This window comes from Girardinichthys multiradiatus, chromosome 20, assembly GCF_021462225.1.
Source record: "Girardinichthys multiradiatus isolate DD_20200921_A chromosome 20, DD_fGirMul_XY1, whole genome shotgun sequence".
Lineage (NCBI taxonomy): Eukaryota > Metazoa > Chordata > Actinopteri > Cyprinodontiformes > Goodeidae > Girardinichthys > Girardinichthys multiradiatus.
Window position 1 is genome coordinate 7,624,336 of NC_061812.1, and position 27,462 is coordinate 7,651,797.

A 27,462-nucleotide genomic window follows, 5' to 3' on the forward strand; every position below is an offset into this window, starting at 1 on the left:
GAGTAGTTTGAAAGGATAGAGAATACTTTTTTGAGTTTATTGTCTCCCCTCATAACTGAAGCGAAATTTGTGGCCATGTTCATGCTCCACTTTCTAATAATAACCTATTGATTTGTGTGTGAAACAATCAAAACAATCTTTAAACTTGTTCCCTTATTAAAGTAACAGCAAGAAGAGTTGTCCAACATACCAAAGCAACCATCCCTGACTGATTTACACACTGCACCAAAATAAACCTTTTAACATTTACAAAAATTAAAATCTGAAAAGTGTGGCATGCATACAGATTCAGTCCCTTTATGTCAATGTTTTACTGCATCTTTTTCTGCAGTTGCAGTTGCAGGTCTTTTGGGGTATGTCTCTACCAGCTTTGACCATCTAGAGACTGACATTTTTGCAAGTTACCCTGAGCTCTCTCAGATTGGATGAAAAGCATTTGTCAACAGACGTTTTTAAGTCTTGCTACAGGTTCTGAATTAGATTTAAGTCTGGAGTTTTCACTGGGCTGTGCTTGAAGCTGAACCAGCTTACTGATGGTGTGGCTGTATGTTTATGTCCTGCTGTATCACTTGTCAAAAAGTATGTGGAGTCTACACTTCACATCTAAGTGACTATGTGATTTTTATGATCAGTTCATTTGGAAAACCTGTCAGAGTTTACATTTCTCACTTCTCAACCCCTCTGGGCAATAGGTGGATGTTCTTGAAACCTAAATGCATTCTAAAGAGGCCCATTCATTCTCTTTACTCATTGCATTTAAAGATGCTCTGCTAACATATAGATACCCAGTACCCCGTTTTGTCCAAGTCTATATTTTGACATTGATAATTCCTGAGGATTAAACTTCATTTCTCATTGCTGTGCATGCAGAGTACATTTCCAGAGAGACATTTGCATGCATGAAGGAACAGTCTTGAGATCATGTTTGAAAGAGCAAATAAACCCAATCTGTTGTTAAAAGTCCTTTTTTAATTAACATAGAAAATATAAAATTACAAAGATAACATTTTACACAAAAATAACCCTTTTTGTGTGTAAATATACAATATAAGTTGTAAAAAATAAATACTCATTTGATAAGATTACTTTGCTGGTAGAATCAGATTATCGCACAAGTTTTTCAAGAGCATCAAGATATCACAACATTTGACACCACAGTGGCTGTGGATTAGTGATGGTGGCTGCTGTTTGCAAGCTTTCTATCATCTAGCTACTGAAAAATGTTTTGTACAAAGTGACTTAGTTATGCTGTTTATGGTTAAGCCAATGTGATTTAAGTCGATATGCATGTGTTAAATTACATTGTGGTTTTGACTCATGTCAGCATTAGTATTTCTTTTAGTAATTATATCTCAACAATTCTTAGATTTTCAAAAATGCAATTGAACCATTTGAGGAAATCATCTGCACAATACAAACCAAAGCTAATATATACGGAGTTCCAAAAGTGCCATACTCCATCATTAACTTTGTCAGATTTAATCCCTAAATGTGTGATTAAATATTTAAAACCTGAAATACATACACAAATAATTTATTAAATACACAATTAAATAGATCAGTGGCTTATAAAGTTATAAATCTGTTGGACCTGAAACACAATTATTTGTGGGTGTCCAGGAGAACAAAGGGGCAGGTTTAATAATAATCTGTTAAAGATTACTGGAGATGACTCTTTGGTAAGAGACATTTCAGACTCAGCAAAACATAAATGCAGCACCTGAGATTTTGTCGGCAACCTAATAATGTCTCAAAACCACCACAAGTAAAGTACTGCCACCTAATAAATTGCTTTAGTGGCTCTACACCAATTCATTTCTGTCTGTGCAGGAAAACCAGTGAAATGTTGGGGCTCGTTGAGCCAGTGATACAAAAATTTTGTGATGCACTCTAGAATATGAATTCAGAAAAAAGTTATAATTTTCCTTTCTGACTATTTTTCATGTATTTAAATTATTTGTGTATTTAATGACATATTAATGTATTACTTGGAACCTTTTTATACTTAATGTAATTATTACCAATTCTATTCAGTATTGTCTAACTAATTATTTAGTAATTCAATTATTTCCTGGATTGTGGCACTTTTAGATAAATATTGTCACTGCTAACTTTCCATCTTATTTCAGTCCTTTCCAGATTAGTTTCTTGTTTAACAGGTGAGTCTTTTCCCCATGAGGTGGCATCTGAGTTCCAGATGTGTAAAATCATTCAGCTCATTTAAATGTCTCCTGATTTTTTCTCAGTTCTACTCTTTAAAGGAAGAGATCATTTGAGCTGCCAAACAACATCCTTCACAGGCTTGAGCTGAGAACCAGGTTTAATTTGTGAGAACGTGTCTAATAAACATCAAGCCAGCTGCACAGTGCAGATCCAAACACCAGCAACACCAACTTTTCCAGACCAGCTGTCCCACTGGCTAATTGTACTTGCTTGCTATTAAAAGTTGAGAAGGAGGGATGCATCTCTCCCCCATTGCAAAGCACCATGGGAAACTGAAAGGAGGTGGGCCGCCTCAGTGGTCGATCAGGACTGGACCCATCAGTTGGTCTCTCTCCAGTGAATAGCAGTGGGTGTTTTCTATGGTCGAGCTCCATCTTGAAGAGCTCATATTCCTTATGGGGCAGCCTGATGCCCAGCATAGGACATCCATTTGTGGGAGTCAAATCCTGTTCAACCCCATGCCTCCAGTTTCCCGTTCGTCCACACTTTCCCGGTCTTGTGCTGTTCAGCAGCTTAGCAGTAGACTCATCCATGGCTGTGACTTTCACCTGTGTTACCTTGAAGACAAACTCAGAGGCTCCTGAGAGTTTGGAGGAGGGGTTTCCCTGAGCATAGTGCCCCAAAGCTGTCAGGGTAAAAGTGGGCTGTGAGCAGGCTGGGTCCAAGTAGTGACGGTAGATGCCCCTCCAGGCGTGCTGGCCTGGATTGAAGGTGAAGTCTCGGGTGAGGAAGAGTACATTGGGACGGGTTTCACAGCGCTGGCTGACCCAGTGGCCCTCCAGAGACAGAGGAACTGCAGGAGCGCGAGGCAACACAGGGGGGCGCTGCTCTGAGGACCGGTACACCAGGGCACACACAGGGCAGGGATGGACGTGATACTGTAAAATGACAGAGACAGGTGAGATGCTTTGAGGCTTTTAATAATTATGCTAAGATTTTTATAAAAATTGGTTTATCTTCAGTGAAATGAACATTTTGTTCTGTCCAATAACACTAATTACAATGCAAACTTCTGACTAGACCCAAAAAACTACATCAAAAAGTGAGATTGCTATTAAATGTGTATTTTACACTGAAATAATTGTACCTTTGCACCAAAAAACATCAGCGAAACCTCATTTTATAAACAATGGAAGCAAAAATAACTAATAAATACCTTCAGAAATCAAATTTAATATCACACTTGCTGTAGATTAAGTAACTTTTTATTGTGTAAAAGAGACTTAATCTAGCTTTGCTTTAAGGAAGTAATATGTAGTTTCTTAATCATACATGTAATCTGTTTATCTACTCCATTTTGCCCACCTCTAGGTGTTGGAGAATTGGAGATTCATATAGATTTTGTCCTAATCTTGGCATTCGGGTGTTTCATTGGTGTAGAGTCTTTTTATTCCATTTTTAGTTTCAGTCAGTCAGTCAGTCATAATTTTCTACCGCTTATTCCATAGTGGATCACGGGGGAGCTGGTGCCTATCTCCAGCAGTCTATGGGCGAGAGGCGGGGTACACCCTGGACAGGTTGCCATTTTTAGTTTCATTGTGTGCTAAATGTTTTCAATACAAAATAGGTTTGAACTTATTTTTTGATGACTTGTGTTTCTTTAACTCTCAGAATCCATTGAGAAATATTAAAATATGTGAATTATGTGCTTTGGTATTAACTTGCTAAATAAAGTGCCGGATACAATTATTGGCACCCCAGGTAAAGGTGTGTGAAAAGCATTAAAATAAATTCACCCGTTATTGCTGTGGTATTATGTCTTACTGAACATTTTGAAAAAAATGACCTTTAATTTACATACAATCACTTAATAACATAAAAAAAAAAAAAAAACTGTAATTCAATGAAACCAACAGTTTCACAATTATTGGTACCTTTTTTTTCTTTTAGGCACTAGCGGCCCCTATTTTTCACATTTTTTGAAAGTAAGTAGACAGGAAATAGTGTGGAGAGAGAGGGGGAAGGGCATGTAGTAAATGTTGATGGGTCGGGACTCAAACCTGCGACAGCCTGCATCAAGGACTAAGGTCTCCTTGCATGGGTCGTGCACTTAACCCCCCTATGCCACCAGCGCCGTCCCCAGTTATTGATACCTTTGCTGAAAATTCATTGTTCCACCCCCTTTTTCTAAACAGACAGCACATGCTCTTTTCCTATAGGCTTTAACAAAGCTGGAGCATACAGACAGGGGTCTTTGTCCGCTCCTTTTTGTACAATCTCTCTAAATCAAGGCTCTCATTTTTCAGGCCTTGGTGGTCAGTCCACCACAGCTTTCCTTGGTCTAGCACACCTGAATGAAATGGCCATTTCATTATTTGAAGCAGATATAGATCTAAAGGTTTCAGGACACCAGCCCCTAATCGTCCAGTCCTGGGTCCTCTCTTATACTTGTTTTTCCAGCTCGCCCACCGGGCTTTCTGTAGGATGTTAGTTTGGGGACTGTGATGTCCATAGAAAGTTGTTTTATGTGTCTTGTAAAACATTTCTGTGTCAATTTTGCCATATGTTATGAATCATCTTCTGATGAATGACCCAGTATATCTTTCTGGTAGACAAGATGCCTTTCTGCATTTCCATCCTTTGTCTCATACCAAACCTACCTGGAGTATTTGTTGAGGAAACGTTAAATCTTTGTCCCATCTGACCAAAGCACACAGTTGCAGGTAAACTCCCAGTAGCTTTTAGCAATCTCCATATCTGTTTGTAATCTTTATGTTATTGTAATATTAGGACAGAAAAGCCTTTTCTTTTCTGGAATGACATCCAAACAACATTGTAAAAAGCATTAAATGTTTTTTTATGGAGATCTTGTGACCTCAAAATTCTACCCTTGAGGTCTTAACTTAGATTCTTTTACCTCTCTTACCATCCTCCTCACTGTCCGCCGTCACATATTGACTCCTTATCCAGTAACCATTGATCTAATCAGCTATAAAAAGTGTAAAATATAGTATACATTTTAATGCTTCAGTTACATTCATTTTAAAAGTTACCAATAATTGTCCAGTGGTAATTTTGTAATAAACAATTATTCCTAAATGTGAGAATTTTATCTACATTCCCCAATTTAAACATTGGATTTTCTAAAATGTTCAGGATGAGGTTATGTTATAGGAGTAAGAGATGAATTTCTTTTAAGGCCCATTAAACATTTTTACTTGGGATGCAAATAAATGTGGCTGGCAATCTACTATTCCAGTAAAGATCAGCATCAATTATCAACTTCAACCTTTACTAGTGATTAGCTAGTTCTGTGGTCTAGTTTCTGTGCTTCAGTGCTAAATCTTTCCGTATCCAAATAAATCTTTGGTCATTTCATTTGTTATTTTTATTTTGAAATGTTTATGTTTTCTAATAGATGTTGCGGTCCATTGTAAAAGTTTAGCTAATCTGCTTATTGGACATTAATGCTAACAATGAATTATTCTCCTTGATCATAACATTAATTGCAGTGTAAAAATCTCACCATGGCGTTCTGCAATGGCTGCTGGTACCCTGTGGGTCTGTGCTGAGTCCTCTGGGCCCAGTCTGTGTGAATATCCCCTAAAAACAGCTCTTGGACCTCTCCCCCATGGCTGTGGTGCTGCATCTCCACACGTACCAGCCCCATCTCCATCACAGAGAAGCCCATTGCTGCCAGGCATGCTCTCCCTGCACGTGTGTTGTACAGCTCATACGGCTTTCCTGGCACTGCTTCGTTGAGGCTTAGGCTCACACAGGCTGGGGGCAGTCTGGAGGCCAGCCTCTGCTTGGCTGCTACGCTGTGAAGCACAATCCCCACCCTGCTGAGGTGGTGCTCTGCCTCGGTGGCTCCACGGGTGATCCAGGAGGCCTGGAGCAGACGAATCTTGCCTCTGATCATCAGGGAGTAGGCTGGGTCTTCACAGCTGCTCTCAGTGTAGTAGTGCTGCAGTGCCTGGAAGTGACGGTTGGAATGGAAGGTGTAGGATCGGGTCAGGAACTCTGGACCAGGTCGAACTTCACATCTGAACGCAGAGGGAGAAAAATAGAATTAGTCTTCACTGTATGGCTGTGTTTGGATGTTTTGAATCTCCATGGGATCATATTTCAAATTTCCATTTGATTTTAGCCATTGTATGTCTGTTAGAGGTCATCTGTTGACTTGCTTAAAATCCTTGAAAGTTTTTTGCATGTACCTAAGAGCCATGGACAACATGCTCTAACATCTTTGGCATTAACCATTTTCCATCCCACTTTTAATATGCGTTTATCTGTTTTTATTCATTTTTCTTGTTTTCCAGGTAAATACAAGGTAACAATAGTCTTGTTTATAGTGAGAGTGGTCAGATTAAAACCTAAACCATGCCAAAATCTGTTGGAGGGGCGAAGTGTATAAGGAAAAAAGCATGTTACTTGGGTATTCAACAAGTTTCTAAAGTTTTGCTTGAAAGAATGACTCTCTAGCAGACGTTTGGTGATGCAAAAACTGTATGAACATATACCTTGTTGACACCCACGTCCCATCCAATTTTGGGGGGATATCTGCTGTGATTCTTACTCCCTCCTTTAGGTGGCGGTACTGACAGTGTTCCCATTGCAGGCTCTCGGTTTTATTGGAAGAGGATGTGAAGTGACCAGTGGGCACCTCCCAAAGTTTACTCCTTGTTCCAGCTACAATTACAGCTGCTGCAAAGAAGAGGACAGTCATTAAAAATGCGTAAATAACAACAGTTGTCTGATAAACACTGAGGCTCCATGGAGGAAAATTCCAGGCTAATTTGGGGTAAATGGAGATGATTATCCACCTTCATCATTTTAAAATGAAGTTAAATATTTACATTTTCTCCCAGTTACACCTAAACATAAGTCTGGCTGAGTGCAAACTGTTACAGGACTGGTAATTTTGATACATTATCCAGGCAAAGAGAGCCAAGTTGGTACTATAGAACCCATATATAAATGTAAATCAGGATGCTGGCTTCATTGGACATTTCTTTCCCACAGCTGCAACACACATCTCTTGTTTCTGGATTAGCTCTGTGGCTGGAAATGTGTGTGAAATGCGTGCTTTCTGTATTTGTGCTTTTCCATTTTAATAGACAAGCAAAATGACAACTGAGCCAAACACATGTGTGTATAATATGATTTCAAGTAAAAAGAAATGCCTATGATGATGAATGTTTCTTTCCTAAAAGCTGACAGTGGATTCAACTAAAAGCCTTTTTTCACTCCTTAACAGTTATTGAGCTCACACATCTGCAGCCTGTCTATCATTGGAAGTGTTTTCTGAATAAAAACCTGCGTGATGTCGACACAGCAAGGCTGAGCAGTCCGGTTTAGTTTCGTACTAAACGTATGGCTCCATATTAATGTCCAGGGAAAACGCAGGAACAAAAAAAATTCCTGACAGACGTATACCTGTTTCTCTTATATTACTGGCACATTGGTATTTGCTTTCTTGTTTTGTGCTGAGTTGCCATTTTGAAGCTTAGTTTCTTGACTTCAAACAAGTTTTCCCATAAAAGAAGATCATGCTTTAAGTTCCTTTCATGTGTTTTTATATATTTCTTTGCTTTATTGAATTTTATTTTACTCCGGCTTGCACATTAAAATGTTCCTTGTCAAGCAACAACTTATTCTTTAAAGCATCAGTTCACAGATCAATTAGCTCCTCCTTGGTCAAGCACAGAAACCTTAAATCATACAGGGCCTTCTTAGTGGAAAGAATGCACAGCTGAATTTTCTTTGAAAGGCTCCAATATGGAGGCTGACTGATGGGCATCTATTAAACTTGTTAATATCAAACTGAGGATATTTTTTGCTCCCTTCGCTCTTGGAATGCTGCTCCCCACAAAAACCCACACATGTGTGCAGCTCAGTTGTTCCCCAGTCTCTGCCCACCTGATCTGAACGCACACATTCGCAAACACACACTCACATATTGAGTTGTTTAAGCTGTAGCAGTCACCGACCACAGAGCCAGGTTTTAACCGAAAGCCCATGTGTCCTCCACACAGCAGTCTGTCAATTTACGGTTAAAATTATGACCTATCTTTGGCAGCATGGGTTGTGGAACAGGGTTTGTAATTTCTCTCAGGAGGTGATGTGTTTGCTTGTGCTGCATGTGGTTATAACTAATGAAGGTAGCCAGTCAGTTAAACCCAGAAGACTATTCAGGTTCAGTTTTTACGTAATGCTTCATGTAAGTCATCTATTCAGTGTGTTTTGTGCATTCAACACAGCCTCCAACACACAAACATCCCGAAAAATCCACAGACATGGAGATACGCATGGTTTTAGAGCATTTTTAAATTGCCTTTTGAGCTCACTTGTCATTCAGTTCCTTCTCCTTCCTCTGATCTCTTCATTGCATATGGTTGCATTTACTTATCAAGTGTTCATAAAAGCAGATCTTAGTCAAACCGAATTGCTTATTGTGGAGTTCTGAGGAATCGTCAACAAAGAAGTCCATTCTATCCACAAGTTAGCTGATGGTTTAATACATCCAGTATGATAATATCCAACCCCCTCTCAATCTGGAGGCACCAGTAGGACTATTTGATTTGATTTGCTTCCTACACATGCAGTCGGATATCATTAACTTCACCCTTCGATGCGGCCCACTGAGCTATTTTTCCACCGTGGGCTTTCAAACGTGCCACTCGTGCAGTGTGGATCTCTGTGCCTCAAAGCAGATCTCTATCTTTAGAAACCAAATAATGAATATATTTTTGCTCTAAATGTTGATGTAAAAAGGAGATCAGATTGGAGCCTTCACGATTTTTGGTAAAAGCAGATAACAGAATTTGGTTTTGAACACATTTTAACAGTGGGGTGAGACAGGTTTTAAGTAAGATTCTCAGTAAGAGTAATCAACACCAAGAATTTACTTATAGAAGAAATGCAACAATTAACTAATTAAACGAGTTTAAGGCCAGGGCAGTAACTGTGTAAGTAACAAGTAGTCAACATGTAAGAATGCTGACTAACCTTTTTCGGTTATATGCAAGTTTTAAAATGTGAATTAATGGCTTGAAGATAGCAATTTACGCAGCTAACTCGCTGCTCTTCTTTCTTGTTGTGTGATAAAGTTTGTAGACATTTTTTTATAAAATCTCATCTAAATTAATGTTTTTTCTCTCCATGTTGAAATGTATTTTTTGAAATGTGTGCTTGGAAGATTTAACTAACTGTTGCAATTATTTCAAAAAATCTGCGTCACGGTCTTTTTGTTTCCAAACCAAAATAATTCCAAGAAAAAATCCGTGGGTGGCAACAGGTGGTTTAGTTTCTTGAACGCACTTCTGACTTGATTGTTTGAAAAATATGTTCTTTAATTCTTGCAAAAGATAATAACTAAAAAATTCTCACAACTTAGATGTAAACGAATGAACTTAATCTTATCTTACAAGGTCAAAAATGTGGTCAAAAAATCATTGCAATAAGCCTCCCGTCAACACACCAGACATTTGACAAACAAAAGGACCTTCACCACGTGTTATTAATCTCTTAAATTAATGGGAGGGTTTAAAAGTAATCATAATAATTCCAAACCATCTGAAGTATATTCTAACCTCCAAAAAACTAAAATAGGACTTGTGATTTACAAAAATTCAACATAAATGGCCACAAAAATCTGTATATGTAAATTACTAGTATTTATTGTGGCTGTCCTTGATTTGATACAGCTTAGAGCTTGGTAAACGATGTATTATTTCCCTATTATTATAATTTTGTAATAATCAGCTGTTATTGATTTCCGTTTTAAATTCAGGTCAAAAATGCATGTTTTCACAAATGAAACAATCTGAATGCAAATCATGTGTCAAAAATGAACAATTCCATTTTTTTTTCATCCAAGCAATGCTTTTTCCCCAGTAGTGTTGATTTTGGATTTACTTTTTATTTGATTTATACCAAGCTAAATATTTGATGGCAACACAGTATGAAAGAGAAGATTTTATTCTGTTTTTTCCGCAACACTAGTATTAATTTTCATTTATTTTAGAATAAAACACATCTTGTTTAAGGAGCTGTGAATATTTATTGTTTTCATGCTTTAAATGGATTGTTTTAAATGATTTATTTTGCATTATTCTGCTTTCCAAGTGCTTTGTGATAAAAACCAAAATACCCTTTTTTAACGCACCATCATACAGCACATGGTCTTCTTGCCTTATACACTGTTTACAAAGCCACACTATAAACACACTAAAACTGGTAAAAATCCATCTGCGTTGACTGTTTAACATGTGGATCAGGTAAGCCTGAGACAGAACAATCAACTTTAATTATGAGCAAAGCTCCTAGCTGGTTTTGCAAATGAGAACCAGAGTTATTTGTGACAGTGAGATCAGAGTCTCCTCTAAGTCCCTCCTTCACATCAGTTCAGTGTGGACAACAGCTGGACCACACAATCCTGATCCTGAACATCTGCCAGAAAACAATAATCCAGTTTGAGCTGTCTTCCTGTAGTACTTTAGCCCTCCCAGCAGGGGTCAGTGCTGCAACCTGCAGCTGTGTGTGGTCTGGAAGGTCAGTCTGTCATCACCAACACTGCTGCTGCCTCCGGCCTTCACTTCATCTGAGTGATGGCCGGCCAAAATAATCTACCTGTCTTTGAGTTCCTGTATTCATTCAGGGTCTATAAACACACACAGACACACACAAACAGACACATGTACATGTGCACGCTGTTTGCCTAAACACACTGCACACACTGATTTACTGTACTCTGTAAAAGGATAGCATTTATAGAAAGCCTCTGGGCTGCCCTCTGTTTGTTTGTTTGTATTTGTGATTACGGTTTGGCAGCCTCGGCGCTCCTCTCTCCGCTGGTCAAATACACAGCTTTATGTGCAATCCTCGGAAAACAAGAAGCAGATCCAGGGAATTTCGAATTAGGACCTGCATGAAATCAAGTGCTTGAGACAAGAGTCCATTTCATGCTTCGTTCAGAGAGGGAGACACCTTTATTTGTCCCATTATGAAGTCTTTTGTGAAGACTTCAAGAAAAAAATGTATTTCTTTCTTTCAAAAGAAATGTTCGCATATCAATGTCTTCATTTATCTCTGAAAAAGGAGAGGATTTATAAACGATAATTAACATTGTTTCTCTTATTTAATAAAAAGGTCTGTCTTCTAACGTAGGAAAATGTTAGGACACCCTACACCCCAATAACTAGTGTTACCTTGACACTTCCAGCTCAATGGTCCACAGGTGATATAAGGATCTGTAAAAAGTACCTTATTTGCTTAGTTTTTTTAAAGATCCACATGTCCAAAGAAATTAGGAAAACACTCAGGCCATAATATGATGTCCATAATTTTAACTTAACTGTATTTGTGTTTTCTCCCCCCCAAAATGCTGTTGACAACATGAGAAGCATGTTTAACCATTACTCCCTTTTTTCAGCATTTTTACATCACCCTCATCCAAGCTGCAGTCCTGAACTCTCCCAACTGTCCATGAAATGACTGCGCCCTGCTGGCTCTGCTCCTCCTCCTCTCCCTCTGATGAAAAAGCCATAATTTTTTATGCCTCATTTCTCCTGGATGAATGTCAGATTCCTTCCCAGTTTCCCTCGTTTTTGTTTCTTTTCTTTCTGTCTCTTGGTGACTGTCTGTGGTTGATGAGGTGAATGAAGTTAGTTAGAAGGATTAAGGCTGGATGTGGGAGGAGTGAGACGTCTCAGTGCACTGGATTGACAAGATTAGTGAGGTGCATGTGTGCGTTTTTCCTCAGCAGAAGAATTAAATGCTACAGTAGCCCAGAGATCATTGCACATATTTTTGTTGAGTGCTGCTCATTATTCACAGCTTGTAGCTGCTCTTTTATGCTCTTGAACCCTCTGAGCTGTCCTGCAGACCTTGGATGAGCGTTACTGAGTCCATAATTCCCAAACTTTTAGGTGTGTGTCACCTTACAATAAAACCATCAATCGTCACAAGCTACAAATCCCTAGAAATGTGCAGTCAGAGCAAATTTATACAGATAAACCAATGTCTATATACCATGTATTACCTTCTGAATGTTAATATATTCTGTTTGACAAATCTAATTAAAGTCAGACTAGTGCTTATATCTGGAAACAGTCTCATAATCTTAGTGTGAAAAATGTCATTTGGCCTAACATAGATCAAAGATTCTGGCTTGTCTCCAAAAAGCCTGTCTGGCTTTTATGTAATTCAGTAAAAATGACACAAACTCCATCTTATTGTACAGCTTGACAGGTTTTTCTTTAAAAGCGCTTAGCACAATTCTAAGCTCAATGTTTCAGCTTCTTTAAATCCTATTTGTGTTCTTGATGCATACGTGGCTTGAAGCACGGTCCAAAGAAAACGGAGAGTTGTGAAGAATCAATTTTGGTTTGATGGTGTTACTTTAAAATGCAAACCTAACCTGGATTAGAAGCCTGAAATAATAAGTGAAGATAAAATGGAAATTTAGGAGAAAATATTATAGCAGACAAAATCATCTCCATATTTAAGTAAAATGCTATGTTTGCATTTAGCATTCTCAAAGTTACGAAAATAGTTTTCACTTTGGTCGAAATCTTCAACTTGCCCTGACACTGCACCAAAACAGATAATTATTTAGCCATTTATGGACATAAAAAACCAAATGAAATTTAAAGTTGAGTCCCAGAACTGATAAATAAACTCATGTGAAAATTGTGTTATTGTTTCAGATGATCCAATTTGCCAGAGTACTAAATGTGGAATGTTTGTCTTGGAAACACATATTTGTGACCATAATAAGTTGACCATTCATTTGATTTGCTCTCACTTGCTGTTATTTTGTTTAGACAGAAAAATAACCTGTTTGGGGCTGAGAATACATCATACTTTGGTCTAAAATATTTATTTGTTAACAGCAACACCAGAAAGTTTGGATCAAGAAATGCTGAAATTGCAGTTGCATCTATACCAACCTGCACTTTTATTGGAACCTTGATGAAGATGAGTAAAAGAGGTGCGTAAAAAAAAACTAAAACTAAGATTTATCACCGTAAGCCTTGTTTGACACAGTTCTTGTTTAAAACATTTTATCATTTCTCTGACTGTAGATATTTTCATGTTTAAGCAAGTAGCCTTTTCTTGTCTCCATTTCTCATGTAATGCAGATCAAAACACATTTGCCTTAAAAAAATAGCATGTTCTCATGTCTTTCCCATTTGTGGATTGGCTAAGAGAAAAGAGCTTGTTTTATTTATAAGGAAAACAGGAAGTCATAAACTACTATTCAAAAATTCCTAAACACTTTTATTAACTTAAAAAAAGGGACGTAGAAATGTTCCAGTTATATTTATTTGACAGGAATTGCTACGACTGTCACTATTAGTGCTCTTTTTTTTACACATCTTTATCAGGGTTCCAATAAAGGTGACTGTGACATTTCTGTTTTCATGTAAAATCCCAAATTTTAATATTTCAGAAATTGTATGTTTTGAACACTGCAATAAATATGCAAAAAGGTAACATTAGGAGTGTCCAAAACAAAGCATTATGTTGAGAGGTGCTACTTACATATTATTCCAAGTCTATTGTAACCAAGATAAATAAAAATAACTTTCGCTTTGCACTTTGGTACTGAACTTGAACAAAGTTGTAGCAGATTAATGGTTACAACCTCCCTTGTTAAATTTATTCTGACAGGTGGGAATTTTACAACTGCAGTTTTAAAATAAACATTACTAAAAACAGTCAGTTACTTTATTTAAAATGAACAAATAGATTTACAGTCTTTATTGAAAGAGTTAAACGTGTAAAATCATTAATTCAGGGACACAAAAACTAGCTACTGCCTTTATCTTTAATATCAACAGGTACTGTGGCTTCCTCGAATACCATCAGCTACAGAAGGAAGAATTAAATTAACTCACAAACTTCTTGAAGCAGTACCTGCTGCCTCCTCTCCACCATTATCACCACAGTCAAGCGTAGGTCAGGCTGATTTGAAGAACACAGCGTCCGTTATGTTAACCCTGAACCCTGAACCCCCCTCCAGCCTCCTGTCTTATTTCTGCTTTCACCCCCACATATCTTCACGGCCCTGCAGACGTGCAGCATGCCTCTGTCCTCAGGGCAGCGCAAGGACAACTACTGTTGTCTTTTCATCACAGCATAAGCTGCTTAATCCAACAGCCTTGTTTATTTGGATAAGAGATCTATGGGAGTTTGCTTGGTTAACACCACAGCCAGTTCCTCTGTAGTTAGTGATCTCTGGCTCCTGTTCACAATTAAACAACACACAAAACTTTGGCCTATAAAATATGTGTCTCCTCAAGCCAACACATCCGCTCACTTCAGAGTTTTCCCAAGACCTTTTGCTGAAAGTTAAACAGAAGACCTTGCATTTCTGGATAATCAGACGGAGTAGATTTTAAAATAAAACAGCACCTGATATAAAGATATAGATTGTGGATGAGTTGATGGTTCACTGATGTTCTGGAGTACAGACAGGATCTGACATACCTTGAGTCAGTTTGGAGACAGTTCAGGAGGCCCAGTTCTTTTACAAAGACCTAATCTGAAATGTCCTTACAATAAAAATGATTAAAGTTTGGAGGAGCAATATTCAAGTTTAGATGTACAACAATAACCAAATGACCAAATATTTGATTGCACTGACAAAGAGTGAAAAAAAATAAAAATCTAACTATAGTTAAACTTTCTCAACTGCACAACCAAACAGAATACATTTTTGGGATTGATTATTTTCCAACATAAAATAAAACGATTTCTTTAATCAGAGTTAACATTACATCTGTTAAAAATCAACGGTCCAACACTCTGACATCTGTGACCCATTAAATTAATTTCAATCCAACTCAGTTAGAATTATCTGCTTGGAGCGAGCAACCTAACCTCGCCTGTCACCTCAACTAAACTTGAGTTGTGACAAACAGATACCAGTCTGCCACTGAAGCAGCGAAGGACGGCAGAGCAGAGGGGCACCGAGCTGTTAAATGATGATTAGAAGCAGACAGATGCTTCCTCCTGTCTGCATCCAGCCGCTTGTAATATTGACTTTCCCTGATGGTCCCAGTATCCATTCTGTGGAGGCTGGACGATTGGCTGCAGCCTACGGCGGTGTTAGAAATGTCTGTCTCCTGTTTTTGTAACCATTAATATAATAGCAACATTAGTTCCAGGGCCACGCTTTCCTGCTCCCAGGGAACTATTGTTTAAACTCACAGAAAGGCACAGCCAAGAAGACTCCTCCTGTGGCTTCGGATCTAACTGAGCTTTGAGGACACACACAGGGACAGGGAAGGAAACACAGGGCTGCTATTCATGAGACTAATGTCAGCATCAGTTGTGGATTTAGCTGTAAACAGAGTGATCCACATTTGTGGATTACATAATGACTTCCTTGCAATTAGGAATTTTTCTGCACTGTCACACTGTGTTGCCATCTGTTTTCTGAGCTGCATTAATCCCAAAGAGTTCAGTTGATTGCTCACATGAGACATTCTTGCTTTCACACTAGAGAATCTCTGCCGTTTTTGAGGAAAAATTGCATCTAATACAATATTTATGTTTGACTCAGAGGCTTAAGGCTTTATCTTCAAATTTTCTGAAAATGATTTTCTACTTTTTTAACCTTACAGTAAATATATGAGTATATATGTATATGATTTTGCAGTACAGAAGTCTGGACTCACCTGGCAGGAGCACCAGGACTCCCCTCAGCAGGTGAATGAACCGTCCGCTTGACATATTTCCTGCTTCTGTGCTCTTCACTCACACAAACCACTCAAAAATAGAAACTTTGACCTATTGGAAATCCAAATCACAGAGTCGTTCCTGTCACCAAGAGAGGAGAGAGCAGAAAAAAACAAGAGCTCAAATATGAACCATCCAGTATTCTCTGGTCTCCTCTATCTCCACCTCTTGGCTTCCATAGTTTCATTTGCAAAAAAAGGAAATTAAAAAAACCTGTTGAGATCACCTTTTCTTTTCCACACAGGTGCTTTTCTTTAGCGAAGGAGAGGAATAAAGATTCCTGATCTGCTCCACTCGATATATGAACAGCAAGTGTGTCTGCGCACGTGAGCAGGGTGGACTTTGTGTGTGTGTGCGCTCCTGTCTCGTTCTTATAGTTTTGAGCTGAGAGGAGGGAGCAGAAAGAGAGACAGAGAGGGAGGGCACAGACAGAGAAAGTTTTAGTGTGTTTAGAGGAGGAGGGGGGAGCAGCGGGGATTGAGCTTCAGAGTTCCTGAGGTGAAGGGTCTGAGGAGCTCTTTGAGGAATCGGTGAGAAGTCCAGCCACAATGCATTAGCCCATCAGGTAAATGTCTGTATCTTCCTTAGTCACCATTTTGACACATGACAATAAATTAATAACTGTAGCACTGATCAATTTCTTCACTAATTTGCAGGTTTGCCATAACTGAATTTATGGTAGCACCAGTTTGCCACAGTGTTCAGTAGACAGACTCATACAGGAATAAATGGTTGTTAAGAAAATGCTACCTGGATGCACTGAAATAAGCCTTTACTGTTTGTTCAACAACCTTTAGTGGGTAAGAGAGAAAGTGTACTGTATGCCTATGGAAAATATAGATAATGTCATTTTTTTTTCCAGACAATTTGCCCAACCCTTCTACCTAAACTTTACCAAATGTTACTTTACAAGGCTAATGACTTACTGCATAATATGAAGGAAAAATGTCAGCAACTATAAATTAAATAATTGACAAACGTGTAACAATCAAAAATGTATACACCTATTCAGTCACTGTCTTCTGATTATCCAAGTTTGAGTCAACAGGTCCAGGAGGGACACCCAGATGTCCCTCTAACACTGTGAAACCCTCCAGCTCATCTGGGGGACTCAGATGTCCATCAGAAGACATATAAATATGTAGTCCCTCCAGCGTAATATGGGTTTAGCTCTAGGTCTCCAAAAGTGGGATAAGCAAGGAAAATCCCCAAATGTATGCACCTGGGAGGCATCCTAGACAGATGCTTGAAACACCTCAAGTGACATATTGATGCAGAGGAACAGTGGCTCTACTTCAAGATGCACCTGGAAGACATAGGGCATCACCCTATCTCTAAGCCCATCCACTGTGCGGAGGAAGCTTATTTCAGCTCCCTGTATTCAGTATCTTGTTCTTTTGGTCATGATCCAGATCTCCTCACCATAATTCAATTCAATTCAGTTTATTTATATAGCGCCAATTCACAACACATGTCGTCTCAAGGCACTTCACAAAAGTCAAGTACATACATTCCAATTAATCCTAACCATTGAACAGTGTAGTCAGATTCAGTTATTTATTCAAATTGGATAAAACGTTTTTCTATCTAAGGAAACCCAGCAGATTGCATCCAGTCAGTGACTTGCAGCATTCACTCCTCCTGGATGAGCATGTAGAGACAGTGGACAGTCACTGGCGTTGACTTTGCAGCAATCCCTCATACTGAGCATGCATGTAGCGACAGTGGAGAGGAAAAACTCCCTTTTAAAAGGAAGAAACCTCCAGCAGAACCAGGCTCAGTGTGAGCGAACATCTGCAACGACCGACTGGGGGTTTGAGAGAACAGAGCAGAGACACAAAAAGAACACAGAAGCACTGATCCAGGAGTACTTTCTATGGGAAGGAAAAGTAAATGTTAATGGATGTAGCTCCTTTAGTTGTTTAATCTAGAAAGAAAGAACAGATAAACTCTGAGCCAGTTTTAAAGGTTAGAGTCTGAAAGAGAGCACATATAATTAGTTACAGTAAAAGCTCAGTCAATTGCTATATCTAGGAGAGAGAAAGGGTTAAACACTAAAGGACAGGGCTATGCGGATCATCGGTAGAGGGTGAGCATTAAGTTGTTGCCAGCAGAAGCTTGGACGATGCTCCTCTCCAGAAAGGTGTCACAGGTAGACACAGAGCCAGGCCAGGCGTAACTTCTAGGAAGAGAAAAGAGAGAGAACATAAAGTTAAAAGCTGAAATAACAGCAAATAATGCAAAATTGGAGAGTAGTGTGAGAATGTAGCGAAGAGGCTGAAAGTGGTCATTATGTCCTCCAACAGCCTAAGCCTATAGCAGCATAACTACAGAGATAGTTTCACTTTCAGTTTATTTATTTATATAGCACTTAGTTACAACAATGTCTCAAGGCACCCAACAAAGGGTCTGGAACGGCGCGGGGCCGCCGGGGAGGCCAGACCAAACCACCGAGTTTCCAGAGCCCGGCCACCCCAGAACGGGCCACATATAGGGGCACTAAGTAAAATAATAAACAGATAAAGTTTGTCCATCTAAACTAATTTATAGTTTGAATGTAGATAAACCAGGAAATCAAGAAGTTTGCTTTTTGGCTCAGCTCTTTCTTCTTAACGACAGACCAGAGCAATGATCAGATTACTGTAGACGAGACCCCAATATGTCTACCCATCAGCTGCTCGTTTCTACCATCACTTCTGAGGAGGACAGCCAGATGACTCCCAAGTTGGAGCAGGCAATCTATCTTTTTCTGGTTGAGAACCATGGTTTAAAGGAGATAACTTTCATCATGGCTGCTTTGGACTTGGTTACAAACTGCTCCAGTGCATGCTGAAGGTCTTAACTTGAAGATGTCAACAGAACCACATACAGTAATCTGCAAAAAGCAGACGAGAACCTGAAATTGCCAAACTGGACACACTCTTCTTCATGACTATGCCTTGAGGTCCTGCAGACACAACTCAGTCTTTGATTATGAAAAAGTATATACCGCTTAAAAGCATCCCCTGGATGGGCGTACACCCATATTACCACCCACAAAATGGGAGCACCTATGCAAGAGTTATTCAGGTCTACATGCCACATATAGACTGGACAACCATACTGTCATGATAACCCAAGCAGCAAAACAATTATACAAAATGTAGTGCACTATGGCCAGGATGAAAACCACACAGCTCTTCCTTGGATCTGAGGTTCAACAATCAGTTAGAACCTGCTAGTTGGAACACACTCGCCGGTTTGCCGCTACCTGTCATCATCATCTCAGTACCTCTGAGATAGCCTCCAGAATCAGTACCTGATTCTGGAGGCTATGCTGTCCAGGGCTTTGGCCCTTGTTAGGGGCACAGGTTATTAATCATCTCCTTAATGTGTGATATAAGATATGCTTTTTTGGTGTGTTTTATTTACTTTTAATCCGTAGGGAGTTAATATTTGGTTGATTAATAATAAAATTAAGTATTGAGTTTATTCGTGACTAGTCTTTGTCAATTTTTTATCTAATCCTTAGTTAGACTGTTGATTATCCTTTGCATTGATGGTAAATAAATGCAATATGTAATAGAAATCTCTCCCTGGAAGGACAATAAGTTAAATCTTCACAATGACTTTTGATAGATTATGAAAGTGATGGGTTTATGAACAATGAATTAATTTTACATTGGTTAATATTGTAACATAATACACAAGTAAATACAATTATAAGAAATGTTGGAGTACTTTTAATGATTTTGTATTCCCATGATTAAACCAAAATACTTAACTACCAAGGCTGCACGGTGGCGCAGTTGGCAGGACTGTTGCCTTGCAGTAAGACGGTCCTGGGTTTTACTCCCAGCCGGGGGTCTTTCTGCATGAAGTTTGCATCATGTTTTCCCCGTGCATGCATAGGTTCTCACTGGGTACTCCGGCTTCCTCCCACAGTCCTAAGACATGTTTGTTAGGTTAATTGGTCTGTCTAAATTGCCCTCAGGTGTGTGAATGAGTGTGTTCATGGTTGTTTGTGTGTTGCCCTGCGATGGACTGGTGACCTGTCCAGAATGTGCCCTGCCTCTCGCCTGTAGACTACTGGAGATAGGCACCAGCTTCACTGTGACCCACTATGGAAGAGGTGGTATAGAAATGACGGACTTAACTACCAAGTAAAATAAACTTATATGCAAGCAGCAATTGTAAACCCATTTATGTATTATTCTTGCCTTACATTTTCATGCTAATATCTCCATGATAATGGACAATGTATGGATAATGTACTTTTCTTTTTTTAATCATAATAATGCTTTTAATATTGAAACAGGGTTAGGGTTCCAATTTGTCATCAAATTATAGTATTTATAGTGTTATGGAGGATCTAAATTCAGACAGCAGAAAGGGTCAAGCACATGTAAGAAACATGTGCTTAACTCCTCTAGCTCCACTTCTTGAAAGTGCTGTAGACTTGAGAAGACTTGAGTCTACAGCACTTTTGAGTAAATGTGTTGTAGACTCAAATGAAAGTCCATTTAAAAACGTAACAGGATCAGCCAAACGAAATTGCCAACTGGGATGGAGTAGGACAACAAAACAGTATTAGAAAACAGAACGAAAAAAAAGGATCTTGCAGTTAACAATCCAAATCCTGGATATTGGCACTGGAAAGAAACAGTTTGGAGTGTCATTTAAAATCCAGAGTGAAAACAAATTAAAAGGAATTAAGTAAATATAATCCACAGCGCAACAAGTGTACCTAGAATAAAGCAGGGAGTAAAGGTAACTGAAGTGCTAAAGAAATAAAATTTTTTAATAATGTTGACTAGAAGATGAATCATAAAAAACTGCAATTCAACAGTAAGGTGAAAAAATGGGAACATATTAAAAGGCATAGTGCCTCAAAATAAAAGACCCACAGAAATTAGTGTCACATGGATTTGCTGTAGGACTCATACTGGGTTCAAATTCCTGTAAAATAGGAGGTAGCAGTAAATCTTTACGTTTTAGTAACTAATCCTATGTAAGTGAGCTTTGTTTTTGGTTTGCAGCATAACTGAATTTCTGAAGTTCTTTTGTCACACACTTATGGACAGGTCTCTGCAAATCTCTGGCACTTGTTGAGTCACTCATGGCTCAGCTTATAGTTGTACAAAGCTTAACATGTGGCTATAAGAAGTGTGTGCTCCATGCACTCAAAGCGAAATGGGATTTTCCCTAAAACCGGAGGTTCGATGTCTGCTTTGAGGTGCATGACATTCAGCCCTTTCAGTCCTTATATGCCTCTGAGCTTTTTAGGTTGTTCATTCCAGTTCAGCTATTGGAAGTCGCGGCCATAATTCATGCAAAGCATCATGGGTTGTTGGAATAAAGTAGAAAGGGAGAGAAAACTGACTTTCCTCTTTAATGAATGAAATACATGGATATGATCAGAAAAAGAATGGAGCACATGCACACACATTTCATGCAAACCTGTATCAGGCTATACTAGAAAGGCCAACACACACACCCAAACAGTCCAGTCTCACTGAATCACACTACACATGTGGTCTGTTGACACTGCTGACCACTGCAGAGGTAAAGAAGGGTTTGAAAGCTCCAGCCAAGCCAAACCTGGCAACACGTCTACAATGAGTGGGCCGACTGGAGCCTTGGCACATGGTCAGGGCTGCACACACTTAAAACACCAATACACATACACACTGCTAATGGTCAGTGCAACTGGACTGAGGGATTTTACCACCGGTACTGTGTTTTACATGGCACATTTGGAATACATCATCTTGCTTATATTAATATTTTTGTGCCAGTTGTCAGTCTGCCTATAGATTTTCTTCCTGACTTCTTAAAAATACTAAAATAGTTTTTGACAATCTTTACACCACATTCTCAGGAGACCTGAAAACTACATTAGCAGGTAAAAAGGAAAAAAAAAATCTTCTATTCTTTCTATTGTATTTTTGTCATTTAATCACTTTTTCTGTGTCAATAAACATATATTTTGGTGTCTAAAGTCACTATCAAAAATTCCCACGAGATAAACTAATTAAGAGGATCAGCTTTGGAGTTGAAAAAACGTTTTGGCTTTAGAATAGAAGAAGCTTCCTACCCTGTCCTCTTTGGTTACTGTTGAATAAATAAAAACTGCTTTAATACGATTTCTCTTTCAGTGTGCAAGAAGGGAACCTCTTGTTTGACTACTTTTCCTTTGAACATTGTTATCCTTGCTGCCAAATGTCGCAGCTACATTTCAGGGTGGAGTCTAATCTGATTGCTGATCAGTGCTGTGGGCAAAGTACTAACTTGCTGTGACAGACCCCCCAGAGAGCAAAGAAGAGGGTGGAATGACATCGCTGATCTCAGATCTCAGATCTGACAGCTGGCTCCTGCCTGGGGTCCCAGCAGCTTTAATCCAGCAAAGTTCCTCTCAGTAATGCACAAACACACACAGCACTCACAGATTTTAGGTTACACAGATAGCTGAGGGTGCACCGATGATGATGTAAACACATGGTTTCCCAATTTTTTTCCCAATTTTTTCCCCTTCCTGGTGTGCAATACACATTCTCATATTTCCACATAAACCCACAAAAACAAACACTTACAGACTACTGGGCTCAGCCTGCTGGCACAAGAGCACTCCTGCTGGTATGAGTCGCTGAAGAGTACACAGCCAGCTCCATTTTATAATCAAATAATTTCTCAATCTTGTAACTTATACCCTTTCACTGAGTGTGAGCTATCAACTTCGGTGCGCTCTGTGTATGGTGGGTGTTTTCTTGGGCACAAATCCCATGCCTCAGTTCACACACACACACACCCACACACACACACACACCCACACACATACACACACACACACACACACACACACACACACACACAGACAACCAAATTCTGTGTACTTGAGATATCTACGTTCACATTGTTGGGCCCACCCATGGAAGGAACAAAAATGACTGAACTACACACAGAGAACAAGGGACTGGTAAGACTCAGAATCCCAGAATGCACAGCATTAACCATTTTTAATGACAGCTCCCAGGAAGGAGAAGTTTCACAGCTGGAATCTTTGCAATATCATATAGCTGCAAAACTCAGTGCAGCTGTGTTCTTTCTCTTAACCTGCAGCTCTCCTCAGATTGGCATGGGGGGGGGGGGCATTCGTGTAAATGTTTGATCTCAATTACTGAGTGAAAGACTGCATCTTCATTGCCATCACACTTAATGCTACATCTAAAGCTCTGCTCATGGTAAAACATTCTGTTGTTCTGCTGTGTTACACAATGCTCTGATCGGCATAGCATGCTTTCCTTCACTTATACACACAATGATATTTGTATCAATGTGTGTATTACTTAAAACTACACAAGGGACTTAAAGGGGTTGCTAAAAAGCTAAATATTTTCTTTAGTTGTTAACTGAACCACTGATCCCAGATGTGACATCACTGAGTCATCCATCCGTTACATTGCCATCTTGTGAGTCCTTAAACATTTTAAGACATTATAGTAATAAAATAACGTTTTATTTTCACTTCTGCTTTGCACTGTGACCTAGTTGTGCGGACACATTTTATTGTTGCTCATAATTAGTTTCAAAAATATTTTGACCTTAATGCCAGTTCACCAAAACAAACCTGGGTTCTTAAACATACACATTCACATTAAACTGTGATGTCACAGCATCATTTTATTGGTTTCAGTTTTATTCTTTTCTTTCCTTTTTTGTAGTTTATTAGTTTTCCCTATTTTAATTATTAGTTTATTAGTTTTCCCTATTGTTTGTCAGAATCTGCCTCGTACTCGTCTTCTTCCACTTCATCCGGGACCCAGTCTTCCCTCTCCCCAGACGCCTCCTCCAGCTCCTCCGGGGGGAGCCCAAGGCGTTCCCAGGCCAGCTGAGAGACGAGAGATATAGTCCCTCCAGCTTGTCCTGGGCCTCCTCCCGGTGGGACGTGCCTGGAACACCTCCTGAGGGATGTGTCCAGGAGGCATCCGGTTTAGATGCCCGAGCCACCTCAACTGGCTTCTCTCGATGTGGAGGAGCAGTGGCTCTACTCTGAGCTCCTCCCAGATGGCCGAGCTCCTCACCCTATCTCTAAGGGAGTGCCTGGCCACCCTACGGAGGAAGCTTATTTCAGCTGCTTGTATCCGGAATCTCGTTCTTTCAGTCATGACCCAAAGTTCAAGGCCATAGGTGAGGGTAGGAACGTCCTGCTGGAGTCCAACATGCACCGGAAACAGGTCTGGCTTGGTGTCAGCAATGCCGATCAAACTCCTGCTCCGCTGGTACAGAGACCAGATGGCCCCTACTAAAGGGCCCCTGACTCCGTAATCCTGGAGCACCCCACACAGGGCACCACGAGGGACACAGTCGAATGCCCTCTCCATGTCCATAAAACACACGTGAACCAGTTGGGCAAACTCCATGAACCCTCGAGTACCCTGCAGAGGGTGTAGAGCCTGTCCAGTGTTCCACGGTCAGGACAAAAACCACACTGCTCTTCCTGAAGCCAAGGGTCGACTATCGGCTGGATTCTCCTCTTCAATACCCTGGCATAGGCCTTACCAGGGAGGCTGAGGAGTGTGATCCCCCTGTAGTTGGAACACACCTTCTGGTCACCCTTCTTATGAAGTGGGACAACCACCCCTGTTTGCCAGTCCAGAGGCACTTTCCCCGACCGCCACAAAATGTTGAAGAAGCGTGTCAACCATGATAGCCCCACAACATCCAGAGACTTAAGGTACTCAGGGTGGATCTCCACCCCTGAAGCCATGCCACCGTGGAGCTTTTTAACCACCTCGGTGACTTCAGCCTTGGTGATGAAAGAGTCCAACCCCGAGTCTCCAGCCTCTGCTTCCACTAGGGATTACGTGACAGCAGGATTGAGGAGATCCTCAAAGTACTTCTTCCAATAATGTCCCCAGTAGAGGTCAGGAGCTCCCCACCCCCACTGTAAACAGTGTTGATGAAGCACTGCTTCCCCCTCCTGAGGCGTCGGAGAGTTTGCCAGAATCGCCTCGAGACCAACCGGTAGTCCTTCTCCATGACCGAACTCCTCCCAGGCCAGAGTTTTTGCCTCTGTCACAGCCCGGGCCGTTAGCACGCTTGGCCTCACGGTACCCATCAGCCGCCTCAGGAGTCCCACAAGCCAACCACAGCTGATGAGACTTCTTTTTCAGCTTGATAGCATCCCTTACTGCCGGTGTCCACCACCGGGTTCGGGGATTGCTGCCGTGACAGGCACTGCAGACCTTACGAACACAGCTACGGGCGGCAGCATCGACAGTAGACGCAGAAAACATGGTCCACTCAGACTCAATGTCTCCAACCTCCCCCATAATCTAGTCAAAGCTCTCCCGGAGGTGGGAGTTGAATACATCCCTGGCTGAGGGCTGCGCCAGACGTTCCCAGCACACCCTCACTATGCGCTTGAAAGTCCAATAATGAAACACCACTAATTCAGATCAGGGAGGCCATTCCTCCCAATCACACCTCTCCAGGTGTCACTGTTGTTTCCCACGTGGGTGTTGAAGTCCCCCAGCAGAATAATGGAGTCCCCTGGATGGGGACTATGCAGCACCCCCGACAGGGACGGCAAGAAGGCTGGGTACTTCGCACTACCACTCGGCCCGTAGGCCGAAACAACAGTCAGAGACCTGTCCCCAACCCGTAGGCGCAGGGATGTGACCCTCTCATCCACCAGTAAACCCCAACATGAGACACATGGGTGGCAACAAGCAAACCCACCCCAGCTTGCCGCCTCTCCCCGCGGGCAACTCCAGAGTAGAAGAGACATTTCATGTCCCTAGATGTACAGGGGGATGTCACATGCCTCGATTTTGTGGTCCTCATGAAGGCGTCTTGAACAGCTTTGTCTGACCCGTCACCCAGAGCCTGTTTGCAATGGGAGACCCTACCAGGGGCATTTAAGCCCCAGACAACATAGGCTCTAGGATCTAGCACTCAAACCCCTCCACTACGTTAAGGTGGCAGTTCAAGGAGGGGCAGAATCTGCCTGTGTTAGGTTTTGGGGAGCTGTTTTTTTTTTTTTTTGGCAGTGCAAAAAAGGGTTAGGGGGTTAACATAACTTAAAACAGAATCTGCCTATGTTAGGTTTTGGGTTTCAGTTCTGTTTACCTTGTTTGCACTGGCATGTTCTTCACTTGCTTTATTTTCATTTTACTCAGGCTTATTAGATTCATTCTGTTTAGTTTTCTGTTACTTGACTGCTCTCCATACTCATCTGTGTTAATTAGTCATTCTCCCTCAGTTCTCCAGCATTCCCTCTTCCACCAGCTGTGCCCGATACCCTTCTTAATTCCCTCCTCAGTTCATTGGTCCATTTCTCCACTTCCCGCAGTATTTATTATCTCTGGTTTTCATTGTTTGTCACCGGCTCCTACTGTATGCTACCCTGTTTGCTACCTGGCTCCATGTCTGTTTTTCCTGTAAGTCGTTTTCTGTTTTTGTTATTAAATTAAGCTCTAAATAAACCTCACCATGCTGCTCCTGAGCCTTCGTCTGCAGGTTGGTCCTACAGAAACTCAGCATTAAATGACAGTGTTAGCCTAATTCAAATAATTTCTTGACTACAGGATTTTAAGTTGAAGTATTCTGTTAATAAATTCTTGTTTTTGCAGAGAAGTTGTTTGTGTTATTCTGTATATGTGTGTAGGGCTTGCTGTTTGAGAACATCAGTGCATGAATTCACTTCTTTATCTATTCTATAATACCACAGCTCACCAGGCAGGTATTCATAAAACAATAACTGACTGAGAGCTGTTTGGCTAATAATTCTTGACAATAGGTTGGTGCCCTGACTTGGTAATTTTAAACAAAATAACTAACCTTGTTAATAATTGCCTTTGACAGTTATTAATATTTATTTGTAGCCAAACCAAACCTACTGTTGCATAACAACATGGAGTACATAGTCACACACAACTTTAGATTGCATTGATTCATGCTGGTGAGAGGCTTTAGCGCCCTCAGTAGGGCTGTAAGCTGATGTGCAGTAGACATTTAATTCTGACTTTTCTTTTTTATATCTATAAACAGTGAAGTAAATGACTGAACCATTATTTATGCATCTTAATGGTGAGAAGCTTCACCATGGTCCTGTTGTTGTTGCTTTTCTTTATTCATTCTTAAAGATTCACACCCTCAATTTCAAATGACTCTCTGAGATCTTTCAGGAACAAAATTGTAATTTCATTGACTAATTTAGGTGCAGGCACAATAATAAAACAGAGAAATACAATTTTTTTCACTTTAGAAGTAAAAGAACTAATATTAAATGATATGAACAAGTTATAAATCTTCAAAAAATACATAAAAATGAACAAGGATAAAATGTGGTAGCTTTCATTTACATTGCCTCCCTCCACTTCTATTTGAAGACAAGATAGTCTTTCTTCCTGACTTACAAACGCACAGATGCTGAACCTTCTTCTGACAGCTGCTCATTAATCATCACACATTCATCTGCTTCTTATCTAGAAGATGCATACCTTCAGAAAAATACAGACACCCGCATTTTTTTGCATATTATTCTGTACCGTTTGTCCATGTAAC

At 40.2% G+C, this 27,462-nt stretch overlaps 1 protein-coding gene across 2 annotated transcripts; it reads right to left on the bottom strand.

The window, feature by feature from the left end:
- Positions 1 to 949: 949 nt before the first annotated feature.
- Positions 950 to 16,279, bottom strand: apcdd1l (adenomatosis polyposis coli down-regulated 1-like). Of its 2 annotated transcripts, XM_047346478.1 has the most exons (5): positions 16,142 to 16,279; positions 15,855 to 15,996; positions 6,687 to 6,870; positions 5,690 to 6,209; positions 950 to 3,101 (listed from the first exon to the last, which is right to left on the bottom strand). In XM_047346478.1, the coding sequence occupies exons 2-5, from the start codon at positions 15,907 to 15,909 to the stop codon at positions 2,340 to 2,342; spliced, it is 1,521 nt and encodes a 506-aa protein (XP_047202434.1). In that variant the 5' UTR covers positions 15,910 to 15,996; positions 16,142 to 16,279; the 3' UTR covers positions 950 to 2,339. The 2 variants fall into 2 exon arrangements, with proteins under 2 accessions (XP_047202434.1, XP_047202435.1); XM_047346479.1 differs by having other exon boundaries at positions 6,687 to 6,867; positions 15,855 to 16,262.
- Positions 16,280 to 27,462: the final 11,183 nt, after the last annotated feature.